Here is a 12,254-nt window from a genome sequence, read left to right as displayed (position 1 = left end):
GTGTCTGTCCACCCGCAATAATTCCACCATTTATCTACCGATTGTCACCAAATTTGGTATGTGGGTCAAGACCCCGTGCCCAATGCTGCAAAAAAGTTTGATGACGATCCAAGGTCATTTGAGGTCACATGGGTCATTGAAAGGTGACGCCATTATAAAGGATAGGCAATTTCGGCAATTTCTGAACCATGTGCGGGCTAAAATATTCACCCAATCATCACACAAGTTGGCACACACCAGGTTGCTATCTCTGATTGTGCTTGTTATATCCGATTTTGACAACAATTATAATGTCAATTATTAATTCACAATAAAAAAAAATAAATAATAATAATATGATGTACAGTATTATGTTTACATTGTGTTGTTATGCTCAAGTAGTATCAATTGAGAGGCAGTGGAGTCTCAAATTTGTACGTAAAAAAAAAAACAGTTGTTATTATTATTTCTGTTCCAATGGTAAAACTGCACTGTTTGACTTATTTGCTGCCATTGTCATTACTGCTATTATAACGTCTCATTCTAAATCCTGACCTGCGATGGTGGTGAGCTTGAGCAGGTACCCGTCCAGGTCGATGTGGACCCCGGGGCCGTGGTAGGGCAGGGCGATGCGGGTCCCGTTCCTCCTCACGGTCAGGTGCTGATGGAGCCCCAGCACCAGCCCTGCCAGGCGCACCTCCACAGACTGAGTCCAGGAGAAGGAGCGCGTCCGCCGGGCATCGTTCTTCACCAACACCTGGGGACAGACACGGAGCTGGTGAGTGCTACACACAGGAATACAGTTGAAGATACTGATTGTTGTAGAAAACATCATTTATATCATTTTAAATTTGGGTGAAATTTTTAAATTTTTCTTCCTTGTTGGACACAGGGTGCAACTATGTCATGCATAGAGGTTCTAGAACAGGAGTGGGCAAACTACGGCTTGGGGCCCATATGTGGCCCTTTAATTTTTTAAATCCGGCCCACCGAACTTGAATACTACTAATAATAATAATTTTCAGTGTTATAAAAGTCAGTTCAGTAAGCAGTAACTACCTTGGGACTTGAAAAAAAGATTTTTTTTCTACATATCCCATGTTATTGTTTCTTTTTATGAGGTGGATTACTCCATCCATCTGCTCCTGGTCCGGCCCTTCCGTCAAATTTTAGAATGCTTTGCAGCCCACGAGTCAAAAAGTTTGCCCACCCCTGTTCTAAAACCTTGCATTTCAAAATTTTTGATTTTAGAAAGGATGTATCTTTTGATAAAGAAAAAAAGTTAATTAATGTTGCACTATTGTAGACAAGCTCAAATACATGAACATTGAAAAAAAAAAGTAAACTACAACGCCAACCCCAGTGCACCTTTCCCACAATCAGGGAATAATTTTGCTCCATAAGGACTGCCCTGGACAACCCTTCAATGAAAATAAACCAATTCAAAACAGTTGCATATGTTTTTCAACGTGATGGTAAAAGTATGTGGAGCTAATCGCAGTCTGGTACCGTGAAGCTGGAGTCGGGGCTGTTGATGTTGTTTGTGACCGCTCCGCTCCCACAGTCTCTGGTCAGAACATACTGACACGTCCCCTGGAAGTTAAAGGTCCTGCCATCGAAAGTGTTGTAATGAGGGTCTCCAAATACAGTGCACACGCCTGGCTCTGGTGAAAGAAAAAACACAATAATTTGAGATTTTAGTATCATGACAACACCACATCAGCATATCATGGTTTAAACCTAAAAAAAAAGAAAAGAAATAAATCAATTTTGAATAATGTGTCTTTTAATGGGCTTATATTACACTATTTTCTGATCATCATTCTCATCACAAACATACCTGGAGTTGTGTTTGGATTAGTTCTTTTGCTGAGTTCTTGTCTCAAACAGAAAACACTCCGTTCCACTTGGTGATGTCATGTGGTAATACAGAAGTGCTCCACTGTGTTTTGTTTTTAAACTCCACACACCTTCACTAGAATAATTCGGATAATTTCAGCCCTGGAATTGCCAATCTCTACTCAACTAGGTAAAGGGTAGTTGTTAACTTAAAAACTACCGCTTCATGACATCACAAGGTGGAACAGCATTTTGAGGTTTGGAGATGTAAACAGACTATAATAATATATGATCACTCAGACATATGTGAATGAAAATAAACACAACTCTGGGTATGTTTTGAGGAAGTAACAACATTCAAACACATCTAAAAGTTCATTAGAGTCAATTTTGCGTAATATTTAATGACCTTTAATGTATACACTGTGTATGTGGTCAAGCCAAGGTGTCTAATGTCATCTAATTCACAATAAAAAAAAATGAAATAAAACTGTAAAAGAAAAAAAAAAAAACTTCACCAGCTGTCAAAAAGCTGTTGTGATCCTTTGGTCTGAATAAACGCCGGGGTAAACAGTGGGATGAAACGTCAGCACTCAACTCAAATGTTATGACAAATTGGTAATACGAGGCTGGGGTTTGAATCATTCCAACCACCGAAGTTTACTGCGGTCAAAACTAGCTTTATCGTGAGCACATAAACTAACCACATGAAAACAGCCCTGGCGTTTGGTCTCGCTCCCAAAATACGGTACATTTACAGCTTACAATGACTGTTTGGGTCCATCAAGCAACTGTCATTTGAATTTAAATAGCCCCCGGTAAAAAAGCTCTGTCTTACTTGAGTATGGTTTATGGGAAATGTACAGATGTGAGTGAATGAGTGGAATAAATGTATGAATCATTTCGGTGTTTTCTTTTTTTTTCTCTCTCTCAAAGGCTCAGAAATTTAGTAATAAATATGTCAACAATTGCTGTAGTATGAAGGATATGCACGTAATAAAAAGAAACAGAAAAGAAATAGAAACAGACTGAAATAAAAGTCATGAAAATAAGACATCAAAACCCACTATTTTTTAACTTATAGGCCAATGTTATTCTAGAACAGGTGGCTCTTTCATCCTTCTGTTGTAGCTCCCTGTGGCTTTGAAAAATAAATAATGAGTATTTAATTACAATGTATTTTTATTTTAGTTTGTTCGTTATTAAATGTAATTAAAAAATTTGCAGATAGTGGTAATCTTGTAACATTCAAATAAAACGTTTTCTTTCTTTGTCGCTCAAAATATGCGTCAAAGTCGCTCATGTGTGATACCAGGCACAGATCTGCAACCCGGACTTACCTGCCCCAGTAGCATGATTTATTGAACTTTTTGACCCCTGGTAGGTAAATTATGGATTAATTTAAACATTTAATGCTATGTGGGCAGATTCATTTGCTTTAACGGCTGATGAGACTGGTACACTCCATAAAATGATGCTGGAACACAGAAGCAGACGGTGTTTTTGATTCACTGTGGGTGGACAATTTAAGTTTGGATTCTTATTTCCTATGAGGAGGACTCAGATATTCATTGAGTAATAATGTGTTTGATGCAGCTTTGCGCACATTTGTTTATGTTTAACAGAAATGAAACTATAAACCACATTGCTCATTTGTATAAACTATAAACTCTGAAAAAAACAGCTCACTCCTTGTGCTCGATACGGTTCAGCTTCTGTCAAACTAAAGGACATGACTCAGTGGAATATGTGCATTCTCTCTATGACAGAGGATGTGCTGCTGCTGATGAGTCTGTTCTGTGCTTCCATCTCATTGGAGTCTCAGTCTTCATTCAGTCTTCTATCTCATTGGAGATGGTTCATGTGAAACAGACGTTGTAAGTCTGCAGGTCACACGCACAGACCATATATATGAATGGACATATATTCTCTGTAGCATTTCACTGATGTCATAAATGCAACACACTATAGTCTTTTGTACAGAGCAAACAGGTAAAAATGTATATGCAGTGTTATCCTCATTGTAGAGTCAAAAGAGTTGACTCTACAGACTCTACTCTACTCTCTCTAGAGTTTGCGGCTCTGGATGTAATTCTTTTCTGTGTGAAACTGTCCAAATGGCTAATGTTTTTAAGATTGCTGACCCCTGTTCTCGAAGCTTTATTTAAAAAAATATTCTAGCCATTAATTTGTTACAACATGTCAATTCAATCTTAAAGGACCTCTCAAAGTATTAGAGTTGAATATGTATCGAAAAGTATATCCAGCCTTCTGAAATAGTCTAAAAAGCACAGTTTTGCTTTCCACATATAACTAAAGATTGCCTCTTAAATAAGTGCAGTTAAACCCATGTGTGGTGCTTGGAGGACTTACTCACTTTCAGTGCAGACCGGACAGCAGCCCGTCCTGTTGAGGATCTTATTCTGTAACAGACAGGACACAGGGGTCAGATAGGCTTTCAGGGATTAAAGAAATAAATAAAAGATGCAGCGGAGCCCATGGAAAAGAAACAGAAGCCACAGACGCTCAATGGGCAGAGGCAAACACAAAGGCAACATCTGACACGAGACCTGACGTCAAAACTGCAGAGCATTCACAAGTTAAACACACCAGCACCACACAAAAGGCAAAGGCAAGTGGGATTAACAGAAGGAGCAACAGTGGGATTAGGGAGGACCACATACGATAGGCATGTCACCATAATTACTACATCAACTTCAGTAAACGAGGAATGGAACAATCATTTTTGACGATCAATATTTACTGTGGACAGATCGGTAACTATTAAAGTGCTGCCAATCAATTAGTCGACTAAAAAGAGGGTGTGGCAGAAGCAACTGTACACTATACTACAAATGTCCATGTATCTGATCATGCTAAAAAAGTACTAGGAAAACGTGTATTAATACTATATAACAACAAATCATTACTAAATTTCTGCTCCCATTTTATTCCATACGATCTACTTAAAATTCTTAGTCATCCAATAAAAATGTTGGTCAACTAAGACACTATCGACTGATATCATGTACACGCTTTTTATCCATATGGGCCGACAGTAGCTCAGTTGGGAGAGCATTTGTCCACCTATCTCAACATAAACATCATTGGCTGAGCAGTCAGGTTGGCTGGTGTGATTCCAGATCCCACAGATGAATGCTATTGTTGTGTCCTTGGGCAAGACACTTAACCCACCTCGGTGTATGAATGTGTGTGTGAATGGGTGAGTGGTTTCTTGTTGTAAAGCACTTTGAGCCTTGAAGGTGGAAAAGCGCTGTATAAAAATGTGACCATTTACCATATGGTTGAGCAAAATATGCCTTGCTCCAGTACAGATATATTGTATAAGCAGCTCATGAGGTCAAAATGTGATAGTGTTTATTTTAAGTCAGGGGTGTCAATCTCAAATTCACAGAGGGCTGAAATTAAAAACTAGGGCTAAGTTGTGGGCCAAACTAAATATTTACTGAAAAATTTCAACAACATCTGCATGTTTTCTCTTCTTTTGAGATATGTAATGTTACACCTTTTCTTATTAAAATAAATGTTTAATAATAGTTTTGCTTAAACACTGAATCCAGAAAAAAGCATAATATAAAATAATAACAGTGACACTGAAACTCTGCACTGGCCTCTGAAAGTTGTGAAAAAAGGAAATTATAAAAATGTCCATTATGTTCAATTAGCTGATGCGACTTGGACCTGGAAGTCAGATCCCACTTAACAAACTTATAATCACTCCTAATCGACTTTTCTGTTGTGCTCATTTGTGGTACGTAAATCTCCATAGTGGGAAGAAGCTGGACTTTCATAGCTCACGTGTGCATTAGGTCTAGTAGAGTGTGAGAAGGTTTTCACGGACAAATCCGGCAATCAAACTTACATATTCATCATATTTGACGTTGAATGTTAAACAAGCTAACCGAGCTAGCGTTACAATTGGCTGTATTGTGCTTTTGTTTGTGTCTGACAGATTTACAGTGGAGCGGAGAGGAGCACTCCAACAGCTGAAGCACCGTATGTAATGAGACACGCTGGATGAGTGTTTGTACAATATGTTTCAACTTCCATCAGACGAGCAGATCAGAAGGGCCATTCACACACAAGCGCGCACTGTGGCCCCGGGGAAGACACACACACACACACGAGCGCACTGTGGCCAACGGGGAAGTCACACACACACTCGTCTGTCATCGCGCATACATCCAAGGACCTCTCAGGAGCCCTAACCTCTGCACAAAGCCCACTTTCTCTTTGAAGACCATTGCCTTTTACCAGTCCAGCAACACACACACACACACACATACGCATACACACACACACACACACACACATACGCAGACCTACATACACATGCTCATGACATAGCCACACAGATTGGTTTTCAGGGGCCTAAATATAGGGGAGCTCTTCAGTGCCGTCAGTCAAACATCACACGGACAAAAGGCGGTCGGGAGACACACTGTCTGCAGCGGGACAAGAGGTGAGCGAGGGATGAACGCAGAGAGGAGAGGAAGAGGGGAGACAGAGGACAGACAGTGGCTCAGTGGTTAGAGGAGTGGACCACAACCCAAAAGTCGGAGGGTCAAGTCCCGCTCAGACCAAGCTCTCTCCTTAGGCAAGACACTTCACCCACATTTTCTAGTGTGTGTGTGTGTGTGTGTGTGTGTGTGTGTGTGTGTGTGTGTGTGTGCGTGTGAGTGATTGGTTGAGGTCAGAGGGACAGAGGAGAAGAAAGTGTCAACAACCTGCACTGTCAGCAACAAGTTCAAAGGAGTAACACAGCAGCAGTTTTAAGAAAGAATTGTTTAAGTTGAGAGTCCATTAGCATCCTGTAGAGGCTCTAATTTAAGATCGTGATAGTAGTGTATTAACCCAGTCTATATACCTCGTTTATTTTTTGGGATGACATGTCAATTATCTGCACAGGAATACAGATAGAAGCACAACTTAAGCTTTCAGCAGCAAGAACACATGGAGCCAATCCCAAAAACCTGGTTGTGATCACACTGCAAATTTCCCTGATCTGACCAAGATTTTAAAAGTTACATCAGGTTATTCATCTTGTTTCCAGATTTATTATCCACTCACTAATTCTGAATATGTTGTATAATCTTAAAAATGTTCACATTTTTTCCATAACTTAACTAGTCAGAAAATCTTAAATTTAGACAATAAATGTTTAAAAGAAACTACAATCCATTTACCATAGTTTTCCCCTGCAACACTTAAATTATTTTTAGATTTGCTTGATGCTCAAGTATGTTTATTGAAAATGTAACATCCATAAACTTATTTCCAGCCCATGAACACTTTTAATAATTAATTCTAATCTGGAGTTAGTTTATTTTAAGATATTTTGTCAAGTAAAATGATCTTGCTGCATGGACAGATAATTTCACTACTTTTAACTGATTTTCTGATAGATTTAAGTGTTTATATCTTAAATTTTGGCCAAGCTTTTTTGCAGTGCAAGCTAACACTCCCAAATTTTCTCTTCAAAACTGGCAAGAAATTAAAAGTTAGATGAAATCAATCAGAGCCATGTGATTCTTGTGAACACAATTTGACTGTAGAATGAGTTTGGCGATTGTTTATGGGCTAAAAACTGCATAGAAGAAGTCTGGATTTTTATCTATGACGCAACTATATGGACAATATACAAACTGAGTGCTCATAGGAGACAACTTTGAATTGAATGGATTAATGAAACAAGCATAAATGAAACAAAAATACAACTCCACGTATTTTTTTGATGAGGGGACAGCAATATAACCTAGTTAACAGATCAAAAAAGTAAAGTTCTGATAGTGTATGTTCTTTAATACACAGTTGTAGTGAAGTTTGGCCACACTGGACCACCTACACGGCTGTAACCTATGGGTGCTGACCACAGACGACAGGTGAGGGCTTGTAGTAGCCGGTGGAAGCGTGTGAACTTGGAGCTGATGGAGTGAGTGACCGCCAGTGACCGAAGCTATGCCAGGAATCCACTCCATCACCCACGGCGACAGATGACCCGAGCGTCACCCAAGAGTCGCCCGTCCGGTGTCACCCAGGGGACAGGTGAGGGAGAGCTCTGTGCAAAACAGACTCTCACCAAGTTCACTGTTACTAGAAAGTATTCCTTAAAGTGAATATGAGTTTAAGGCTAATGATTTTACAAAAAGTAGTTAAGGTGATTATATTTAAAGGCCCAACATTACGCAAAATTGACTGTTAGAATGCTGTTATCTCCTCAAAAACATACATGGAGTTGTGTTTTCTTTCATTCACACATGTTTGAGTAATCCTTCATTATTCTGTCTACATCTCCAAGGCTCAAAATGCCCTATTCCACCTTGTGATGTCATGTAGTAGTAGTTTTCAAGCAGCTACCTTTTATCTTTAGTTTAGTAGAGATTGGAAATTCCAGGGCTAATTCTGATTAAGTTTTTAACAGATATGAAACACAAAGACATAACAACAAGAATCAAAACTTAAATTACACAATAATAATGATTAGATGAACAAAACTAAATAACAACACCTTAACAACACGTTCATTTAGTTAAATTCATGTGTTTTTGCGTATAAATTATCCCTGCAATTTGGATGGAATTTTTAGTGTTGATGACATGCTACAGTTGGAGGTACTCTGTTTTAGAACTCACAGCCACTTCCTGTATTTTTTTTTTCTCCCACAAACTGCCAGTTCACTGATGTAAAAGTATGATACATATTTACCACAAGTACTACCCCACCAAACCAAGTAATAGTTAGAAAAACATAAAAATCAGTCATATGCACTTATTTTATCTCGCCATTTTTAACCATGGATTTCAGAGGGATAAAAAAAATAGCACCGTTGCCATAGCGATTAACCATGAAAAAATATTATATATGGATGGTACTATATATGGTAATGGAACTGCTTGTAATTATGGACGGCACAAAACACAATTCTGACATACAAAAGAAAAACACACTATTTCGTTGGCAGTTAAACTAAGAAAGATGGATGAGTTAATATTTATATGAGGACTGCGAAAAATTTAAAGGTGCATTGTGTAACTTTTCTGGTGAAGTATCTGCCAACTGTTTGTCTCCATGATAAATAATATAGCTTTGCTTGAATATTCCACAGTTTGGCATACAACTTTCTATCTCCATGGAAACAAGCAGGCAATGCCACCAGGCCGAATAAAAACGTGTATAATTGAATAAATATTTGATAGATACGTTTAATGCCATACTGGGGAACATTCTTGGCAACCCTAACCAGAGGTGGGACCAAGTCGTTGTTTTGCAAGTCTCAAGTAAGTCTCAAGTCTTTGACCTCAAGTCCGAGTCAAGTCCCAAGTCAAATACAGGCAAGTCCAAGCCAAGTCTCGAGTCGTTGGCCCATAAGTCCAAGTCAAGTCCAAGTCGTCTGCTTTGAGGTTCAAGTCATTTCAAGTCTTTAAACCAGAGTACCAAATATAGTTTAGATTTTTGCAATTTATGACTTTTACGATAAATTGTACTTATAAAGTCATAGTATATTTTCATGTGAGTATTTATAGAGTATATAAGAGTTGTAGAAATGCAAATATTTTTCTTTTTAAATGTCTTGACAAGATCTTAAAGTGAGTCATTACAGTCAGAATAGAGAGAATTCAGATTTAAAAGTGCTTCTCAAGTCTTCTCAAGTCACAGGCCTCAAGTCCGAGTTAAGTCCCACGTCACTGACCTTCAAATCCAAGTCGGGTCCCATGTCTTAGTCCATTTTATCAAGTCAAGTGTCAAGTCCTATAAACAGTGTTTCAAGTCTGACTCGAGTCCAAATCACGACTTGTAAGTCCCCATCTCTGACCCTAACCCAGGCAAAGAGATTACATGCAGTACTGTGACCTCAACCAGAAAAGTTGTGCAGTGCACCTTTAAGTATTCTAGTTGATCTGTTGATTTTGTGATAAGTTTCAAGTCTGTATTTTTGTCCCATTTCAGAATTAGAAAAAATAAACATGTAGCAGTATCTGTGAGTTGTGTGAAATTCTCCAGAAAAACAAGAGAAAAGTGCAGTATCCGAGTTGGAATAAGTCAGTTAGAGCATTCGTCATTGCAGTTACTGTGTTTTTCCCCTGAATCACTGAAAAAACTGTAGTTCCTTCAAATAACATTATCAAGATTTCGCAAAAACAGGAAAGCGTTGAGCCATAAAACTTCGTCACCAAATAAAACAGGCGTTATAAAGGTAAACTCATTTTGACAAAATAAGCAGTTACGTTTTTCCTTTGTACAGCAGAATTCCTTGTAGTTTTTTCTCAGCATAAAACAGACTTATACTTTGGATCAGACACAAGACAGTTTAGTACTTCAGCTACTGCTCATGAGTAAAACCAACAAGGCTGTTGGGCTCATGCTAATACTATTTTCCAGGTACAATACAGGACTTAAACCGTAATAAATCAGAGTTATGTCTTGTCATTTTGAGTCGTCACACAAATGAAGTGAATAATTTCATTAGTCACGGATGGTAAAGTCTGAGTGTCAGGCAGGTTGGGCATACAAAAAGCGATTAAGAATTCTGGAGATATTGGGCCTGGTCAGGAGTGATTGTGATTGGCTGGAGGGCCTGTCACTCACCGAAGGACAGCTGGTGATTGGCACACACTGTTTGGGGCGACACTCGATGTTTCCTTTGACACAAGCGCAGAGGGTGCAGTTCACAGAGGACCACATGTCTCCTTCCTGTAATTTGAGGAGAATTCACTGGTTAATTGTTTGTGATATGGCCAACTATTCAAACTGTTGTCCCAAATATAAGATCATTTTATATTTTGTTCAGTGTTTAGCAGAAAAAGGAGTAGGTTTCAAAATATACCATGCCTCACTGATTGTACTGTTGTTAACTGTTAAAGGTGCACTACCTAACTTTTCTGGTCCACTATGTTATTATGTACAGTACATTATCATAATAATATAATATTAAAAAACTTGTCTCCAAGAAGATGTGACTGATATCCTATTCTCCATGGAGACAAGCTGGTGACTGCACCTGATCAAGTTACAGGTCTGATCTGTGGACAGACTCACAGTAAGAAGGTTTTTCAAGGTAAAATTGATGTAAGTTTAATGCCAAACTATAATAATTATCTTGTCAAAGCCTCTCAAAGCGCTACACTGTCATCATTATTCATTCACATTTTCCTGGAGTGGTGGTAAACTACTGTTGTAGCCGCAGCTGTCCTGGGGCAGACTGACAGAAGCGAGTCTGCCAATCTGCACCATCAACCCCTCCAACCGCCATTAATCATTCGCGTGCACACCACTTTTAATTCTAGGCAATACAGCTTAAGGCAAGGCAAGTTTATTTATATAGCACAATTCGTACACAAAGTAATTCAAAGTGCTTTACAGAATAAGAAATACATTAATCATAATAAAAACAAATCAAAACATAAATAATCATAAAGATTAAAATATTAAAAGAGAGACATAAATTAGAGAGAAGAGTGTGGAATGAAAACCTTTCAGTTATATGCACAGTCAAACAGAAATGTTTTGAGCCTGGATTTAAAGCTTAAGTGTCTTGCCTAAGGGCACATCAACAGGACTTGGTGTGATACTGTGAAACATTCCAGGCAAAGCTATAACATCTCTATTGATACAAGCAGCTGACACGCTCCCACCCGAAAAGTTACATAGTGCACCTTTAAGATTTATCTCTAGCTGAGGGCTTTTATTATTTAAAAGCTATGAATAATTCAGTTTGAGATGAATGAACTCTGGAAACCAAAAGTGCTGCCAGAGAATTCCAGTATTTGTGTTGATTGTGTGCACTATAACAGAGTACTGATTTGTGAGTGCTTGTACAGTGCAGGCTGTTGTGTGCTCACCCTGTAGATCTTGTTGCGTACGCGGCAGTACTTGACCTCCTCCACTTTGACGTAGGAGAGGCACTCGTCACAGCAGCCCTCGCCCTGACAAGAGCCCGGCTTCGAGCAGCGCTTCCTGCAAACCACTGTGGAATCCTGGGAAAATACAGTAGGTACTGGATTATACTTGTGTCTGTCATCTATGGTGCAACATTAGAAATATCTAAGGTCAGACATACTTGATATTATTATCTTTATATTGCAGAAAAACTATACTGTATGTTTTATAGGTTTGAAACAATAATTATGATTTGATGTTATTATCATATTAACATTACAGTATGATCTCAACTGTCATTTCTGTAATTTTTTTTTTTTTTTTGCCATTGGAATAAGACATTGTAATTTAGACCTAGATTTTTACAGTTTTATATGTTGGTAAAGTCTAGGAAATAATCAATATAGCACAAAAAGAATACATTTTATATTGACCTAATATTGATCTATCACACTTTTGAATCCATAAACATTTTCAGTATTCATTTCATGAGAATAAACCACACAGATTTTTTGATATCTTTGCCATTTAAGACCAAA

The 12,254-nt window shown here is 38.4% G+C and overlaps 1 protein-coding gene across 1 annotated transcript in view; it reads right to left on the bottom strand.

Moving 5' to 3' along the window:
* bmper (BMP binding endothelial regulator) overlaps positions 1-12,254 on the bottom strand; it is a 58,903-nt gene that overhangs the window by 5,124 nt on the left and 41,525 nt on the right. Inside the window, exons 9-13 of the mRNA XM_055164301.1 lie at positions 11,679-11,813; positions 10,426-10,530; positions 4,196-4,241; positions 1,489-1,643; positions 535-736 (exon numbers count right to left, since the gene is read on the bottom strand). Of these exons, the coding sequence (XP_055020276.1) occupies positions 535-736; positions 1,489-1,643; positions 4,196-4,241; positions 10,426-10,530; positions 11,679-11,813 (643 nt within the window). The remainder of the gene's footprint in view (positions 1-534; positions 737-1,488; positions 1,644-4,195; positions 4,242-10,425; positions 10,531-11,678; positions 11,814-12,254) is intronic.

The sequence above is a fragment of the Boleophthalmus pectinirostris genome, unplaced genomic scaffold (genome assembly GCF_026225935.1).
Source record: "Boleophthalmus pectinirostris isolate CB_2022bp ecotype Guang Dong unplaced genomic scaffold, ASM2622593v1 HiC_scaffold_6, whole genome shotgun sequence".
In the NCBI taxonomy this organism is placed as follows: domain Eukaryota; kingdom Metazoa; phylum Chordata; class Actinopteri; order Gobiiformes; family Gobiidae; genus Boleophthalmus; species Boleophthalmus pectinirostris.
This window is presented reverse-complemented; position numbering and strand designations above follow the sequence as displayed.